The sequence below is a fragment of the Cygnus olor genome, chromosome 2 (assembly GCF_009769625.2).
Source record: "Cygnus olor isolate bCygOlo1 chromosome 2, bCygOlo1.pri.v2, whole genome shotgun sequence".
In the NCBI taxonomy this organism is placed as follows: Eukaryota; Metazoa; Chordata; class Aves; order Anseriformes; family Anatidae; genus Cygnus; species Cygnus olor.
Genome location: NC_049170.1, coordinates 111,669,342 through 111,688,865, shown reverse-complemented (window position 1 = coordinate 111,688,865; position 19,524 = coordinate 111,669,342). Strand labels below are relative to the sequence as shown.

At 37.9% G+C, this 19,524-nt stretch overlaps 1 protein-coding gene across 2 annotated transcripts in view; it reads right to left on the bottom strand.

Annotated features, from left to right (window-relative positions):
- Nucleotides 1-19,524, bottom strand: part of LAMA3 (laminin subunit alpha 3) — a 114,616-nt gene that overhangs the window by 32,432 nt on the left and 62,660 nt on the right. For both annotated transcript variants that reach the window (XM_040547864.1, XM_040547865.1), the window contains exons 35-42: nt 17,600-17,744; nt 16,700-16,840; nt 15,135-15,299; nt 12,139-12,240; nt 11,014-11,097; nt 9,786-10,016; nt 5,982-6,095; nt 1,911-2,020 (exon numbers count right to left, since the gene is read on the bottom strand). In XM_040547864.1, the coding sequence (XP_040403798.1) occupies nt 1,911-2,020; nt 5,982-6,095; nt 9,786-10,016; nt 11,014-11,097; nt 12,139-12,240; nt 15,135-15,299; nt 16,700-16,840; nt 17,600-17,744 (1,092 nt within the window). The remainder of the gene's footprint in view (nt 1-1,910; nt 2,021-5,981; nt 6,096-9,785; nt 10,017-11,013; nt 11,098-12,138; nt 12,241-15,134; nt 15,300-16,699; nt 16,841-17,599; nt 17,745-19,524) is intronic.

Genomic DNA, 19,524 nt, shown 5'->3' with positions numbered 1-19,524 from the left:
AACAAGTGCTGCAACTAATTCTTTACATTCTTTCATATTTTTTCCTCTAAATTCTAACCTTAGACTATAGAATTACTCCCTAGGGTATTATAGTTCACTACCCAAAGGAATGCCTAAGGAAAACCGTAGCAGTGATGTAAAATAAAACAACACCACGCAGCTATTTTATCTTTACCAGGCAAGTTCCAACAGCCTGTGCTAAACAAAGTTTCTTCCTATTTGGATAGATTTTTATTTTTATTTACTATTATTTTTAAATAGATGGAAACATTAGAAATTATTTTTACGTAGCTAATATCATTTTTCTTTTCTTAACCTAAGCAGAATAGAGTTGCATACCAATTTGGGGAGTTCTAGAGAATATCTGATTAACAGAACACACATTTTTATCTGATATTTCTAGAAAATTTGACTAGATTCAAATTTCTCTGGGGAGGAAACCCATTACTTGGCCAGTGTTTGGTAAGGAGATGGCAGGTGAAGAGTGGATAGGCCATGTTTGCTATTTCCATTTTTTGATCTATGAACAGTTGGATAAAGCAAGTCTGCGTATTAAAATACAGATGTCTACACTAAGATTACATATATTTTAACGAGGTTGAAATTGCTAACTCCAGTAATGCCGGGTGGGTTGCACTTCCTACATAATGAATGGTATTTACCACCCTAATGTGTAGCTATGAAACTACTGCAGTTATCATGGTCTCTTTAGATATTTCAGCACTCTTAAAGCAAAAGATGAGTAAAAATATGTTCAGTCAGCCTCAGGCAAGCACCTGCAGAAGAAGTCAGTGCTGTCAAAAACAGATGTATTGGAGAGTTCTCTGATAAATGAAAAACCTGTCTATTGCCTGCTAGCGTAAATCTCTTACTTAAGGCTACCTGGCGTTTGCTAATGCACCTGGCAAATTCTATGTGGTGCCTATAGCAATTTATTGCTTAGGATTTTTAAAAAAAATGCTTGCTTTTGTTTAACACATTTCACATTTGAGAACCTACTAGTGATGACAAACAATGTGGCTCAACATACCATGTATTTTAAACACAATTTGCTGCCCAATTTTAAGAGTCTGGCAACCTTATTGAGGGCTTATAAAAAAGAAGGAAGACTTTTGCTTGGGCAGATAATGATAGGACAAGGAGTAATGGTTTTAAACTAAAAAAGGGTAGATTTAGATTAGGCATTAGGAAGAAATTCTTCACTCAGAGGGTGGTGAGGCGCTGGAACAGGTTGCCTAGAGAAGCTGTGGATGCCCCATCCCTGGAGGTGTTCAAGGCCAGGTTGGATGAGTCCCTTGGCAACCTGACCAAGTGGTAGGTGTCCCTGCCTATGGCAGGGAGTTGGAACCAGGTGATCTTTAAGGTCCCTTCCAACCCAAGCTGTTCTATGATTTTATTGGATCCAAAGAGATTTATTTTTTCAAGCTCAGTATGTTTGTACTTCAGAGCTTCCACCTGAACAGCCACTTTAATCTTTCAGAAATTTAGACAAGTGCCTATGAGCTTTTTTTTTTTATTTATTTATTTTTTTAATCTTACTAAATTTTCTGAATTCATCGAAAAGGCTTCTTTCATCATTGTCACTTATCTCCTAGCTATATGGTCTTAAATGTGAGATTAAAGATAACTTACTTTTTGCATTTCACTAAAAAAAAAATGCTTCCAGGTATGCTCATTAAGGGAAAAGACTTCCATTCTATAGTATTCACTATGAAGATGTTACTGGAGGTTTGGTAAATAGTCACATTACAAGTGCCTGGGGATCCCCCAGGTGATCAGCAGCATGCCTTTGTGTTTCAGCAACTGAGTCAGAATTGGAATTTTGAGCTTATTAAAAAAGGCAATGTTTGGTTTTGTTTTGTTTTCTCTCCTTTCCCGTCCATTTGGCTTCTCATGACATTTTACGTTACCTGTTTGTATAAGGGCAAGGACATATCCGACAGGAACCCTGAGTGGCATCTCCAAAATAACCATCTTTACAGCGTTCACATTTTTCCCCAACAGTATTATACTGACAATTCTTAAAAAGGAAACAAACAAGACAGTTAACAGTGCTTTCCCACTCAATAAGGCTTTATTATTATTTAAAAATAATTATAGCCAATTTACGCAGAGGATATGTTCTTTCCCTTCCACATAATTAATTTTTGTGTGTGTTTTTGTTTTTGTTGTTTTTTTCTTTACAAACCAAACTGCTTTTGCTTTCACTATCATGATAGATTGATTGTAATCTTTCTCTAATTGTAGGAAGTACATTTTGCTCACCACTGTGGAAAAGCAACAGATAAATAAGCAGTACTAAATACATTTTTAAAGACATTCAATTAGATGCATAGTTTGTTAATGAAAATTGCCTTAATATGCTGTAATGATATTTCAGTGGCATCCAAGAAAAAAATCACTGTTTAAATGCAACTTTAGATTTTTCATCTTAACACTAATTAGAAGTCGGATACCATTTAAAAGCCCAAATGCATTTTTTAAAATCCCACAAAATTACTATCAAAACTAATTATCTTTGTAAGTTCAGATCAGAACTGAATTTCATGCACTTTTCCTAGTGTACATCTAATTTGTATTTACCTGGAATAACTCAATAAATAATGAAAAGCACAGGCTGTAAGAAGAATTGAAGCCAATAAAACTGAGCTACTTTTCTATGACAAAATTGTTCCTGAAATATGATTCCCAACATTCTTATTCCTGTGTTGCCTGACTGTCACACACACATTTATACATTATGGGGAGAGGAGAAACAAGTTGCTTTTGCTTTACCTAGGGAGGTGCTAATTTAAAATAGAAGCTACTGAAATACATTTTGAGCAGCCATAAAAATGCAGTGCAGATAACATCCGTGAGGTATTCATGCTCCCTAGTTCTACAGCTGGAGAAAACAGTTATGAAGAAAACAATGTGCAGTAGACTAACCCAGTGTCCCACAGAGCTGAGGGTTCCTAATAAAGTAAAAGTCTGAAAAAGAAAATTTAAAATTGGCTGGAAGCAGTCACTGAGCAGACTGCAATTCCATTGCAGGAGTTCTGACTTAAAGCTCTGGCTGAAGGCCCTACTACTGTGATTTGAAGCACAGGGGCATTTTCCTACAATGAGAAACAGTTCTGCCTTTCCCATCTCCTCATACTACATCCTCCTCCACATTTCTTTACATCCAGATTCTCTCAACCGCATCAACTGCCCTTCCACCAGCCTCTTAACATAGTAACTCATAATTTGTTTTGGTTTTGGTTCAAGAATTAATTATGTGGCTCACTTGTGGAAGGTTCTGGGAAAGAACAGGAAAAGCTACAGTTCACATATAATCCATTTAACTAGGGGAAGCTAAAGAAATACAAAAGGCTGGAGCACCTATCCTGTCAAGACAGGGGGAGGGACTTGGGGTCGTTCAGCCTGGAGAAGAGAAGGCTCTGGGGAGACCTTAGAGTGGCCTTCCAGTACCTAAAGGGGGCCTACAGAAAAGCTGGGGAAGGACTCTTTATCAGGGAGTGTAGTGATAGGACAAGGGGGAATGGTTTTGAACTAAAAGAGAGTAGATTTAGACTAGAGGTGAGGAGGAAATTCTTCACTCAGAGCGTGGTGACGCACTGGAACAGGTTGCCCAGAGAAGCTGTGGATGCCCCATCCCTGCAGGATGCCCCAGCCCTGGCCAGGCTGGATGGGGCTTTGGGCCACCTGGTCTGGTGGGAGGTGTCCCTGCCCATGGCAGGGGGTTTGGAATTAGATGATCATCAAGGTTCCTTCCAACCCAAACCATTCTATGATTCTATGAAGACACCATCCATTTAAAAATGCCTATAGACATTGAAGAAATTCCATATATAACTGAAAGAAGTTTAAGGTATTTCACAGGTAAGCCACTCTGAATGTGCCATGGTGTTCCTCTAGATACATAGCATATAAAGAACAGAGAACATAACCCAGTACTCCCAAAGCACTGTGGAATGAAGCCAGAGCAGCAGCTCCCTCATGGCTCTTCCTTCAAGTTTCATAGGGCCCTGCATGGGATAGGAGAACAGAGACACTTCTGGAGTCACAGCACCTCCCAACTTTCAAGTATTGCAAACTTTGAAAGGAAAACTCTCAGCTGATTCCCAGACACCCATGTGGGTGCCACAGTACAGTGTGCCAGGGGCTCAACAGAACTACTTGGTAGTACATGACATGAACTAATATCTCATGCGAAAAGAAAGCCTCAGCACCATGCTGCAGCACAGGGAACATGCCTTTCAGGGGAAAGGCAGGGACCACTAGAACACAAAGCCTGATTTGTGGCAGGAGATCAGCTTTTCTCTACCGATGAGAACCAGCTCTTCTGTCTTCTCCATCCCCTCCTGCACTCCATTCTCTTCAGCAGGGCAGTACCGCACCCCTCTTTTCACCATCGTGCAACAGCTTTGTTATTGCCTTAGCTGAGGAGCACCTTACTGCCGCCATGAGGAGTCAGCCAGGGCTTAGCCTCACAAAGCCTTCCATGGAGGCCATTACTGGAAAGCAGCAGACATGAGAGGAAGGTACTGGGGTCCAGCACTCCAGGTGAGGAGCAGGAATCAAAAGGCCAGGCTTTACACTTTGGATATGAAACCTGACAGAAATTTGATGGCTCCATGCTGGAAAGCCTTCTCTGCACTACTACAGGCCTTTGTTTGAAGGCTTTTATACAGAGAGACAAACCTACTCTTTATTAGATGGAGGCTCATTACGGAAATACAGGCCCTCCAGGCTTTCATTTTTCACTGCATTATCCTGAATGACTTTGCTTGCCTTAAATTTTGTCCCAGGGCCAAGAGTTGATTTAGCTCTATCTGAGAGTTAACACAGCTGTGAGAAGGAGGGGATAAAGAGAAACCTAAACCATCTATTTCATGAGGCAAATGTGAAATTTGCACTTTTCTAGCTTTATAATTTTCATCTGAAGTAAAACTTCTTCATCTTTGTAGCTCTATTTCACCACTTTCCTGTCATGGCCTGCCCTGCCTCACCAAAGCAGCAGACTGTAAGTCATTCCTGAGAATGTGCTGAATTACTTTATTGCTTGCATTGAAGTGCTAGGGTTGGTTGAGACAAAGTTGAGGGGAATTACGTAACGCCCAGGAATGCACCGCAGGCAGAATGGATTCAGAATGAACAAGGAAGAAATAGAAGAGAAAACAACTCATGAAGGATTTTGGCAGGGTTCTTGTTTACACAGCAAGTGAAAAATTAGTGAAAAAATTTGAAGTGGGAATTTATTCCGAACAAACTGTTTGAAGAAGTGTCATGGACATAAGCTAGAGAAGCACGGTCGGCCAAATGTCACACTCCCTTACTACTAGGACTAAGCAGCTCCCATGAGGCTGCTTTAGGTTTAATATGGTATGTCAGGGAGCAGACTCTGCCCCACTGTATCTTCTGTAACAGCTGACATTTTCTAATTAATCTTTTATCCTCTTTATCTCATTTTATTTACTCTGCTATTTTTTAATCCATCTAGCTGTAAATTTAGATGAGCGGACATTTACTGATGTTAATTAAACAAGAGATTCTGCAAAGACTAAGCTATGCAGGAATGCACTATTTGTCAGCACTGGCAAACCCTAGCATATACGTATAAAACTAAAGACTGCATATGTGACGATAAGCACCCACATTTATTATAAGTAACTGCAAACACTTACATATGTGCAACTTTGGTGACTTTTTGTACCGTGAGTTAAAAAAAAATAAAAGGGAAAGAAGAAAACAAAAACAAGGGCACAAATTGTTCTAGCCACCCACAGTTATGTTAAACATACAAAACATGAAAGTTTATACAATTCATGCTCCTTAACAGCATAAGATACAGAGAACGAAGCATGGAAAGAATATTTTAGTTGCTAGGAATTTAGCAATGCTGTACAGTCCATACTGCAGTAAGGTATGTGTTTTGTTTTGTTTTTTTTCCCCTCATCTTTTTCAAATACATTTCTTGAATGTTAATATTTACTTACTAAACATTTTCCAGTACCATCCTGGCACCTATTTGAATTTCCATTGCAGTTGCAGGGGACACAGCGTCCAGTAAATACTCCTTTATTCTCACGATAAAATCCAAGGCCACATTCCTAGACAGTAAACAGAGAGAAAAAAGGAAAAAAAAAAGTGAGTGTTGGTGGAAGGTAAATTTTACAGGTTATAAGTTGGGTATTTTAAAATTGTTTGCCATTTCCAAGGAGTAGTAGAGATGTACATTTCCTGACAAACAATAATATGGGTGTAGAAGAGCTTAAGTAGTAAGTATTTTAACTCAGCAAACGTCAATGAAGAATGGAGGTGAAGAAGCTTGAGCCTAAGCATCTGAACCTTGTGTTCTACATTTTGTGGTATGGGGATTTCATCATTTTTACTTTAACCTCTGAGCAAAACACGTTTCCTGTGGCTATGTACAAAGATGTAGAATACGACTTTTAAACCACACAAAAAGATTTGTTCCACACCACAGTATTCTCAGAGAAGAACATATGGAAATTTCACATATTAGCTAATGGTTATATGAAATCTTGATGTTAATTTAACCACTGTGTGTTGCTTGGAAATACTTCTAATGAGATATCTTTTACATGAATTCATCATGACTTCCAAAATAAGTCCACCTGGAGCTATAAGAAGCCATGCTTAGACAGAGAGCTAGATGATCTTACAAAACATACAGTGGTCTAATTTTTAAGTACAGGCTTGTCCCAAAACCCCAGGAAGCACGAAAAGAATGTTCAGCTATTGAAAGCACACAAGCAGAAACACAGCGTGTCAAATCAAAGTTGGGTTTAAACAGGGGGTTGAACCAGAGGAAGGAACATTATGAATGAAGCAAGAGACATTCAGTTTGTTAGCCTGAACCACCTAGGTGTTAACTAATATGTTAAAACCAGATTCTTGCTTGGCATGGGGAGAGAAAGTACAAGGGTACGGCAAGTACAAGGAATTTCTCCTGGGCATGGAGCCTTTCCATGTAAAGACCAAATCAAACATTCATGCTCACACTCTCTGCTAAAGACCCTCCTAGGACACCCATCAGACCAAAAAATCCCTCTATTTCCTAAGCTCTTTTTCACTAGTTACTAAGCTGGCATGATGCAAGGAAGATGAGAGGCTGTCTGAAAGTGAGGAGAAAGCTGTGCTCCCCATGAAGCAAACACCTCCTAAATACTTGCCTCAGGCTACGCAGTTCCGCACTGTACCTGTACCTTGCCTGTAACTCGCACTTAGAGGCTGGCCAGAATGACATTCTGAAAACAAGTGAGAGTTGAACTTCAAAACTGTAAACCCTTTCTCATAGCAATTGCACCACCAAGACCGATGGGACTAATCTGAAGAGCAAAGGGTTTCCAGGACAGTGCCTCAAATCTTATGGCAGGTGGTTGAGGCATAAGTATTCATGCAGGGACAGAAATAATCGGTATATTTATCAACGACATAACTACCAGAGAGAGGGAAAAAAAAAACAAATCACCAAACTCCTCTTCCAAAGCAGATCCCAAAAGGAATTTTGAGTTATTGCTGTTTAAACAACAGTTGCTAGCAGCATTTTTGCTTTCTTCACATACGGGATAAATAGAAAAAGAAACGTGGGCAGAATACTAATAACATCAACAGCTCTTTTTATATTGACTTCAGTGTGAGCAAGGACTTTATTTAGAATAGGCATCCTCACTTGAAATTTTTCAGATATATTTTTAAAAGGGAGAGTATGTTCCTTGAACAACAGGGAGTCGGTATACCCTGCTTCTAAAGAAACCAGGGCCTGAAATACATAAACAGCATGACTAAGTAAAATACAGGTTCTAATGCATATAAATTGTATTTACCGAAAGCCTCTTTTTTGAAAGCAAAATGAATCACTCATTTCAGACAGATATCAAAATGTATTTGAAAAAAAAAAATCTATGCAGTTTTTTTTTTTTTTTTTTTAAACTTATGTTCTCTTTAAACTTGAAAACAACACATTTGGAATGTGTGGGCATGTTGTTTTCAAAGCAGCATTCTTGATACTGAAAAATTTATTCCACATGAAGATAAAGCTCTAGAAACTTTCAAGTGCTTAGGAGTTCAGCTGATCGTTTTCAAGTAAACTATTTAAAAGAAACTCCTTGCACATACTTTTGTTAGCAAAATACTCTGAGATAAAAGACTTCTGTTATTGCCTTTATATTAAGTGATGTATAAGTTGTTATAAAAATGGTTCATTTAAAAACAGAGAAAAGGAAGGAAGCAAGCAAGGAAGGGAAAATGAATAAATTACCTGTCTTAGGTAAAAATCCCTTTGAACTTGTTGCTGTTGACTTCTCTCCTTAAGATGAGGAAACGACAGCCTCTGCTGCATACCCTGTGCTAAACTACACCCCATAGCTACTAAAGTGACAACTAGCCATCCTACATTCTGTGGCCCCTGTGTTTGGGCCATCATTTTACTTTAGCTCAACTGTTAACACACACTATTCTTTCACTATTTACACGTTCACTTATACTCTCCCTTATTCTCCAGCTTCTGACTCAGATTAATGAGGCTATGTGCTGAGATGGGCCCCACCTTTAAACTTTATACATGAGTCAAGTTGTACAGCACACGTTAGAGTTCCTGGAGTTAACAAGTAACTCCGCAGTTCCTGTAGCTCAATATATACCTAACTTAGGGTGTGGCAGGCATCACCTTCTCCCCACCTAACGCCGTCAGACAGAGCTAGATGATTAGCACAGTAAATCACTGCCTGAGTAACGCTGCATAAACATACAGGGCTTACAAACTACCCAGGTTACTGTCTTGATCACTTCCTTTGTCTATGTATTTTCATCAGTTTATGTAAAAAAAAAAAAAAAAAAACCTTAGTTTAATAAAGGCAATATGTTGAAAGCAATGGGATGGCAGTATGAACTTCAGTCAGTTCTCATCAATTTGAACGTGGCAAAGAACACCATGTGTGCGAAAAATAAGTTTCTAGAATACTTCCAAAATGACTTTTGACACATGACTACTGGCCACCCTGAGCAGTGGATGCACATGGGAGACATAAGCCAACTGTGAATGTTTTGTTCACCATCTCTGCAGTTACTGTGGTCTAGGTATTATTCTTTCATTCTCTTTTCAAAAATGTTTGCAAGGTTAGCACAGCAATTGCTGCTTTATCCTTCAACCATTTTCTAAGAGAATAACTGTTCATATTTTGTGCACTTCGTACACTGCTTACCACTCCATTACTTTATTCTGCTGCTTTGGGTACTTAACCATCGGAACACTTGAGCTCTAAGCTAAGCAAAGCATCAGCCAAAAGAATTAGAGCTACAGGAACAGCATCAGGGATGGGATGCACAATTAAGGCTAGGATTTCACCATGCTTCAGGTAACGGTATAATTTTGCAATGTTTACATTATCTTTCATAAAAATATCTCCAAATACTTTAAAAAATAAATTAATTTCAGCTTTGAAACATTTTCCTATAAAAATAGGAAAAGTGTTAGTCAGTCTATCAGAATAGGAAAGTATTCAGAACTATCTTGGTTCAGGTTACTTCCCTTGGACCTCATTATGGTGCCTTAAACATGCAAACTGATATATATAGTTCCACTAAGGCAATCAAGACTTGAATAACCTTACTGTGCCTTTTAGACAGTGAAAGTGTTTGAGCCATCAGGAGTGCACACACTTAAAAGAACTGTGTAAGTACCTTAATAACTAGCCTGTTTCTCTAACTAAACCAGTATGTATAGCTGTAGGCAAGACAAAAGGTAATGGTGAAGTACAGAGGCAAACATTTCCTACCTGACATGAGTCACCGGAATACTCTGGAGGGCAGGAGCATGTCTCTACATTGTATGCAATGCTGCCACTTCCTGTGCTGGTGGTTACTTCCAGCCCAACCTCACCAAGGGTTAATCGTTGAGTCTCCGTGAAGTAGAGGCCTCTGATGTGTAAACCATCTAGTCTAGACAGGATTATCATCAGTTCTTCCCTGGATACCTGGTTATTGCTGCTGGCGTGTCTGAAGTTTCCCTGCACATTAAGGATACAAAATCAGCACAGCCCTGCAGTTTATTAAAAAGAGAATGTGCAGAGCACACAGGATGCCACAAAGAGAGGGAAAAAAAAAAACACTTTAGGACCCCTATGGTCCCAAGTGGTATGGGGTGAAACAGATGTCAGCAAAATAAATACAATGAATGCAAACAAAAGCTAGGCAAGAAAAGGAACAATGAGCAAAAAATGGGATGTATTCTGTACTTTGCAAGGTATGCATGGCTTTGAGGTATCAAAAAGTGAAGAAGCATTTAGGTTCTTCTTCAGTCATCCAAATTTCTTTGAGGGATTACCAACTAAACCACAAAAAGCTGGAGGAAAATGCTTTTATTTTTAAGAGTAACTAAAGTACTAGAACTCCAGTCTTGAGAGCTGCCTTCACATGTTAACATGCTACTAACAGACATAGTGTAACTGAAAATGGAATTTAGCTTGAAGAACCATTATCTTTTTTGCCTATACACGAGACAGAAATAACTTAGTTTGACTTTCTGAGCACACATTTAAGGTAGGAATAATCCATGCTAATTTAACCCCCCTAAATGTTGGAAACCCATTCTAAACTAGGCACCTGGTCTCCTCTGAGAGTCAGAGGAAGAAAACAGATAACAATTCATTCCATCCCTATTAAGTACACATCTAGGGCTGTGATGAGTCATATTCCATTGGTGACTGACTCAGTATTACTCCACTGTCTCTGGAGAGAATGCTAAGGACTAGGTTGGACAAAATGCCTAAATTAGACGTGCTAAAATTAGGTGGCATGAACCAGAACCTAGGTTCAGTGTGACAGTAAAGAGAGAAGAAAATGTGGTCTATATTTATGGTCTACAGTACTGAAATTCATGTTCATTAACATTATCCAGTATTTGGTATTTATTCACATATTGTCGGTGCTTTTTTTTTTTTTTTTTTTTTTTTAAAACGTACCACAGGGAAGAAAAGGAAAGGCCATTCTGTTTTCATTTCTTACCTCAACTAACTGCACACGGCCATAATATTGACGGTCAGGCAGTGGGTTGTTAGGATCCACATAAACAACTTTCATTTGCTGGCCCTGAGTGAGAATGAAGACATAATATTGAACCATTTCACTACTTTTTATGCTAAAGTGTTCACATGCAATTCATTTGATGAAGTACATCAATCCTGTTATTTGGAAAATAAAACCTAAGTAAAAGTAACTGTATGTCATTTTGTAAGCACTGTGTTTTACTGTCAGCAGGGTTTTCCCTGCCTTTGCCTATTAACATCCTTGCTTTCAAATAAAACACCAAGAGAATTAAATTAATGCTTGCCAGTTTTCACAAGAATTAGTTATCAATTCTGAGTAAAAACTTTTTTGTATTTTCAAAGAGTCTCCTTTGCTACCCTCACCTTCTTTTTAGAAAAGGAGATGCCTCTTGATATCATCTTTAAGAACTTACTTACCTTGGAAATTTTTGGCTGTCGTGAGGAGGGAAATAAAAACAGTATTGGACTGAGGAACACCCTTTGACCTTACATCCTAGTGCACAAATGACTTTGGATATCACCATAGTACTTCATGAGGCATCTTTCCCAGAATCCTAGAACACTCAGTTAATATTTTTGATGGGCTCAAGAAACAAAACCACCCTCTTGGGAATGTAAACAAACAGTAGAAGTTTCTAATTTTCACCACACATAAAATGCATTTTTACTTCAGTCCATTCAAGCCTTATGATTATGTTTAAATTTATGCTGAAGAAAATTCTCAAACAAAATAAGATAAATTGAATATGGAATCAAGGACATATTTTGCATAGTTGAGGCCATACTTGTTGCCAAGTGTTCAAGACATTAATTAATATTTTTCCACAGGTGCATTTTACAAAGAAAATTCTGTTTTATCTTTTCATTTGCTCTGAAGTCAGTTATGCTTAATAATATGTTACTTTGGCATCACAGAGAGGTGTGTTGATAGCTTTGAGCAAAATGCAGTAAAATCAGTTTTATAGAAATGTAGCACATTGCTATAAAAGTTAAGCACACTTTAGGAACAAAATTTTCCATAGTTGTCAGGAAACAAAAAAATCATGGTGTTGGCTGAAAGAAAAAATAGTATTTCAAAACTTACTGTTAGTTGTATATCAGGTTTCTTATCCAGAAGAACCATGCCTTCACTAGGTAAGCCAAAAGATTTCACTTGGTAACTTAGGAAGCCACCATATGAAGTAAGCTGTAACAAAATGCACACAATCAGATCAGAGATACTCTACTGCACTATTGCTTGATATTAATATAAACTTGTATTCAGGTTTACCCCACCTTCTAACACTGTAAATAATATGTTAATTCTTTAGGTTTTAGACCAAATATGTGTTGCTTGGAAGAAACTACTTTTTAATTTATTTACTTTGTGTATCCGACGTTAGTCGGATACATGACTAGTCAGGCATTGGAACGGGTTGCCCAGGGAGGTGGAGTCACCATCCCTGGGGGTGTTCAAGGAAAGGTTGGACTGCGTACTAAGGTACATGGTTTAGTGGGTGACATTGGTGGTAGGGGGATGGTTGGATCAGATGATCTTGGAGGTCTTTTCCAACCTTAATGATTCTATGATTACTTTTTGAGTAGTACCTACTACTGTTCTCTGGATAGTTACCTGCACTATTTTTTTCCATACCTTAAATCATGCCTTCTGTGTTGTGGAGAAATCACACATTCACATGAATGGTGTTCTTTCCTAGACCCTACAGAACAGATTTGTCTCATCAGGAGCAGACATCAGACTGAGAATGATATTGGTACTGTATACCCCATGAACAACCATGGATAAAAAAAAAAAAGTAAAACTAAGCATGTCTGAAAGTGGCTCTCATTGCCCAGCATTTTCTAAGCTTACTGCAAATAAGAACCTTATCAGGAAATCTTTGTTTCACCTTCTGGAGGACAAGATTTCTACTGGTATCAGCTCTCTTGCAGAAAGGTGATAACAGACCATTGTTGCAGGTTGAGCTGAGACCGACCGTCTTCTGGCTCAACTACAGGTGAACATGGAAGGCCTTAGCCGCAACCAAATAAACCCACTGCTGCACAAAACAAAGACTTCGGCAAGCAAGTTTGAATCATTTATCAAATAGCTTCCCTGGGTTGTGTATGAGTGATTCAGTTCAAAATATATAGAGACAAAATCATGCTCCAGGAACAGCCTAAGGAGTTCTTGTTCCAAAAAGAGCCTGTCAGAAACTGCTAGGTGAAAGACAAACCTTGAAGAAGCTACCAAGTGCCTCTTGTGGCTTGATCTCTCAGTGCCCATGCAGGACCCTCTGCAGTCTTTGGGGATAGAGAAGACTGAATTCAAGAAAGTCCTATTTCCATTACCAGCTTCTCATGGAGCAATCTTCAACACTTCAAATTTCCCTTTCTCTCTTGGATTATGAGAGAAAACGATATCATAGTCAAGTCCACTATATAAATTTGAGAAAATTTTATGCCTGAAGTGTATATAGGCAATTTACTGACTTCCCTTTGGAAGTGTACTCTCCATAAAAAATTAAGGATAACATCTTCCAGGCACTTTGAGTTGGAATGATCAACATCAGAAGAAGCACTTATCAGAACTGAAAATACTTCACTAAATCATGATTTTGTCTAATAAATGCTACACCGCTAGCTGTAAGTGAAATCTGACTGACCAGAGGGTCCACCGAGGTGAGAAGTTAGTTGAAATAAGTAAATTAATTAATTAAAAAAAAAAAAAGGCCCCAAACTTCAGTTGAAAGAGCACATAGCAAACAGCTAAGCTGAAACCAAGTGTTTTGCCACAGACACATTACTTTGTTTTGCACCCTTTTCTGTTTGCCCTTATAGCTTGTGCCTGTTTTGGCACAGGAAGAACTGCTTTGTCAGGTTTCAGTGTTCTGCAGGTAAACATCAGCATTTGCTGTGTTTGTTTCTACGTATTCTAACGTATTACAAACAAAACACAGATATCTCTGTGGAGAGAAATTTGTTCCTTGGATCACAAGGCTGTAATTAAAGCTACTAACTTTTGCAACTGCATTTTCGAAATCATAATTTGGAACATTGGTTATATTTTGCCAACACAATCAAAACAATCCTGTATATTTTTCAAAAATATAAGAAAATTCAAGTTAGAGCTCATTTCCTGTTTAACACACATTTTAGGACTGTACCATATGATGAGCTGTTATGGTAGTGCTTTTTTCTGAAATTTGTGTGGAAATGCAAAAATATTGGTATTATCAACTGCCCTCCATATTCTATATGTACAGTATTTATTTTCTAACATTAAAATTGCTCTACTAAATAGAATGTTGAAATACACGGGAAAAGAAAATGGGGGTTATGTGAACTGAATTTCTCATTCACTGTTAGTTTCTGCACTGCTACACATTTTATATTTGATTTCCTTTTAACTTTGTAAACAAAGAGAGAGAGGAAAGAAAATATATTATGCCAAGTATTATGTTGCAATTGAACTAGTTAAAATGCTGAAGATAATGGAAAATAGCATTTACACTCATCATATTGAATAATAAAATGAATGGCTGGTATATTTATGAGCTTGTAAAACTAGCATTGAGATAGCATTTCTTTAGTGAGTTTTCCTACTGGAGTATAGCTAGTACCTACTAAAATATACACTTACACATAGTGCATGGTAAAAGTAGGGTCAAACAAACTATTTCATTTACAGTGTTGTCATTTTAAATAAAATCAAATCATGACATGTCTCTTTTGACAGTGTGACATGCGATATAAAAATCATAGCACAGTTCTTAATAGTTGTGTTTAAGAAGGCTATTGACTGCTTTACATTTTGTTATGGGAACAATAAGAAGTTCTTCTGGTTTAATGTTATAGTAGATAAAGTATGATTTATCACGAAATTACTTTGGAAAATTATTTTTAGACATTGCAGCAAGAAACTCTGTAACATAAGCAAAAAAACCAACCTAACTAAATATGTCATTCAACTGAAAGATAGATCTCTGAACCATAGCTCTTGACCATGCTGTTCACATAAAGATCTCCCTGGCACCCTATCAACAATGCTGGCAAAAACGAATACATTTTATTAAAACAGTTGAGTTAGGTGTCATTTACCTTCTCTCCCAGGTAAGATGGTGGTGCTTTCCAGTACAAACTATGCACTGATGTAGGCAATTCTTGAACATCAGCCACTACACTATTACTGACAGGATTGAAAGTGACTGGAATGTCAATATTTCCATCCATTGCCTCCAAGCGCCAGTTCCTCATGTCCACAAACTAATGAAATAAAGGAAATAAAAGTTTGTTTCATCCTTTATTAAACTTCACCAACACTAAGTAATGGGGCAAAATTGTTTAGACTGTAATTCCCTAAACATGAATTCAACCCCTTTAAAGGCAGCCCAAAGTCTTTGTCAATGGATGTTGCAAGGATCTCAAAACAGAAATTAAGAGGGACAGATGTGCAAAAGCTACCTGGGATGCTAGCATTTGGCTTGTCAGCTATGAACTAAACTCTGTCTTCAGTCACATGAAGACATACCCCTTCTGGAGGTGACTGGGAATTGTGTACATAAATCCAAGGACACAATCTGGAGCTGTATTTTTTACATCCACTCTAAAAATCAAACCAAAGACACTTGCCTGAAAGACAGACCGGATACCTGTTAGTGGTAAGTTAGATGGAAGGGAGGGGACATGGCAGGATATTTTGGGGAGGCTGGCAATGTAGCCTAATATTCTGGCTCTTTAATAATGCACATTTTATGTTCTTGGCTCTTGTTTTGTTAAAGACCATACATCCTATTATTTATCATTATGCTGGGGAAAAGAAAGCATAATGCATAGCTACCTGAACAGCTCTCACAACCACAGGACAAAAAGACAGACATGTTTTCAAGAAAAGTCTTTCCTAAAGACAAGTAAACTCTAAATGAAATCTTCTTAAAACTAATGGAAGTTTGCTACTGACTTGACTGAGGCCAGATTTTCATCCTTGCTGGTAAAAAATATAGTGCCACAATCTGGATTACATCCAGTCTATGTCTAATCCTAAACCTAAACCAAGGTCAACATCCATCATTCTAGGATGCTACTTCTCCCTTCGCTTTCTCTTGCATTGTTTCAGACAGTTGTTGCTTTTATTTATTTAAGTCTTCAACCATCTTAACTCATTTCTACCATTCATTTATGCTGCTGTCACTTTAAAAATCTATCTTGGCTTCTACCTTGTCTCACCCTTGACACTATGTCTCTTTTTTTCACAGGGAGGGAAGGACAATTTTAACTTCTGTTGAACCTGCCACACACTTCTTAGGTTTCAAAATATGCCTATGATACAGATGTGAAATGATATGTGTGCTTACCAAAGCATGATGAATGAGACCATTGACTTTAATGATGAACTGGTGTCTGAAGATAAAGATAGCTAGCTTAATTTCAGTCCAGCTAGCAATTTGTAAACAAACAGGTGAAAAGGGCCATTTCTGCTGACAGGCACATTCAAACTACACCTAAGTTTTAATGACGCTGCACCAAAACTGCAATATTACTTGCAAAATATTTCCCATCCTTCACAACTAATAAAATAATATTTAGAATTTTGGAAGAAAATTGGCATTTCCATAATGGAGTAAATGTAGGTTCATGACAGCAAAGAAGAAAACTAATGAAAACACCTTGGTTCTACGACGATTTGTGCTGCGACAGTTGCTGGTTGCCCCAAAACAAAAGCAAGTGGTGCATCCCTTGGGATTAGAAGGGTCCAGATAAAACGATCCTGGTCGGCAAACACTGCATTCTGCACCTTCTACATTCTCCTGTTAAAACACAGTTGAAAGAATTCTTAGAGCTTTCCTTTTGGTTTTGTGAGGCCCCCAAAACATTCTGCACATAAATAAATATTTAAATGTATGGAAACATGAATGAAAACATGTGATTGTCTGTGTACACCATATTCTAAATGTAAATAAAATTGACTTGTTTGAGATTATCTTAGTTATGAGCTGTCTTTCCAGTTTATTAAGTGAACCACTGAGTAATACATATTAGTCAGAGACAGCTGGTAACTTCCCTGCCAAAGCCTCTTGTAGGCTTTTCGAAACCTACAATATAAAAGGTCACTTGTGAAAGTTAACATTTATCACATTTAATTATGCAGATCAGAACAAAAGAAGATTTCCTGGATATAATGATGTGGTGAAATGTCAACTGACATAATATGGCTAAAAAAAGCCTGGAACCTGGTTGACATCCAAAAACTGAGATGCAGATGCATAAAGCAGATCTGTGCAGGGTATAGACCGCTTCAGGGAATCAATGGACATCTACATTGTAGCACTGTCAGATACTGCAAAGACTAAGGCTACCTGTAAAACAGATACTGAACTCGTTAAAAGAAAAAAAAATAATTATCTGCTATCATGATAATCTGTGTACATATTGCAAGGTGTGGTGCTCTTCTACAGCTACATTTAATTCTAAATGATAAAATCACTTTAATCATGCCATTAAATATGAAATGATCACTGATGTGCAAACAATGCTTATGAATGCAGAAATAATTTGATTTATCTGACCTTGCAGAGGCAAATTCCTGTATGGGGATCACAAACATCTGGTTCTGTTCCATCTCTGTTACAATTACATGGCACGCAGTTTGGGAAACCGTAAGTACCTGGAGCACACTGATCACACTGCCGTCCTTTTATTCCTGGTTTGCATCTTTATCAACAAATACACACATAAGAGAAAATCAGTGGGAGAGGCAGGAATGGAGAGAGTGAAGGAGGAAGGGAAGACTGAAACAAAGGGCCGGTAGCTTTTTGAAGCAATTGCATGGCTTTGAAACAGCTTTATGACTCCCAAGAAGAAACAGCAGCAGGTTAGTACTGTTCTCAGGTTTGAATGGTGAGAAGTACTGCAATGTTTCATAGTGGTCACAGAAATTATTAGAAAGGGATTTGATTTTGTAAGATAAACGCTCATAATGGAATTGGACTTTTGCAGCTAATCAGTCCTTGCAGCACAGAACTGCTCTCACTATATACCAAACGTGAAACATAGATGCTGTATACAGGTAAGCGCAACTGGAAGAAGATTACAGCTGGAGGATGTGACTGGGCATTTCTCAAGGCACTCGCTTGTTAACAAAAAGGTGGGGAATCCCAGGCATATGAATAATTATGGGGACTTCAACCTGCCACAAGCCTTGTGTTAGTTTACAACTCTTCAGAAGGGATAAACTCCACTCTGCTCACAGAGAGGGCTGAAACTTTTGGAATTATTTAGGTGAAATAGATGATGCAAAAAACATCATCAAACTATGAACAAAACTTGAGACAGCAGAAAACATCTTTCCGTGGTAGCAGCTCCTTCCTCCTGCCTTTGGAACAACTTCTTCAGACTGATAAAACCCATGAAATCGTAGGTCTGACAATCTTTCTTGCTCTTGTCTAAACTAGCCTATTCTCACAATCTATCTTTACTAGCCCAAAGGTTTCAAGAGAGAAAGGACCCACTGATAAAGAATATCGGCCACCATTACCATTCACATCTTTACATTTCAGTTGTAAACAACGTGATTTTAAAAATGCTCAGAGATTTGGTGGAATCTCCTTTTGCTCTCAGCACCAAATTTACATGTGTACTAATGCTACAGACTTCATGGATATAAACAGTTAAAGCATGCAAACAAGGTGCGCTTCATGTAAAATATGAAAACAATTACTCAGTTCATCAAACAATGGGCGAGGTTTCTCAGAGTCTCTCTGAATGCATTACCCATACACAGAGATAACTGGAACTGACTGGGAACTTTGAACTTCATGTAATCCACACAAGGAAAAGTATTAGTCATAATCTAGTAGATGGCTATATACTTTAGAATCAGTCCAAAAAACTGGCTAAAAGTCAAGTTTTGCTTCAGAACTCTTGTACTTACAAGTTAACATTTCATTTACATTACTAAGTGGGCTGTATGTGAAAAATATCACCATTGTAATCAGGCAATGCAGCTTTTCACTGAAATGGGAAATCTTACCATTTTTGCAAACAGTATCCTCAATTTTATCCAAGCATAAAGATAGGGCTTAGCACATCTAAATTAACAAATTTTATTCAACCGAATTATTAATTTGATTTATTTTTTGTGCAGCTTTGGTTGCCTTGTGTAAGAGTAAGGTATGGCGAAAATGAAAGCAGAGACCAATCAAATTTAGAGTGCACCAAGACGTGCAGAATATGGTACACTTTAACCCTGAATCCTGACTTCTATCTATGAAAGCAGTTTCCTGTTTTGTCATTGGTATAGAATAATTATTCAGTTCATATGAAATGGACAGACTTAAGATATTATTTTAAATTCAGGAAATAGAGTATTCTCTGAAAATGAGTATTCTCTGTCATATTTACAGGACTAATGGCAGAGCAGCAAAGACCATATTTCTCTTTGTTTGGACACTACAAAAACATAGCCAATCCAATCAAAATGAATTAACCTTGG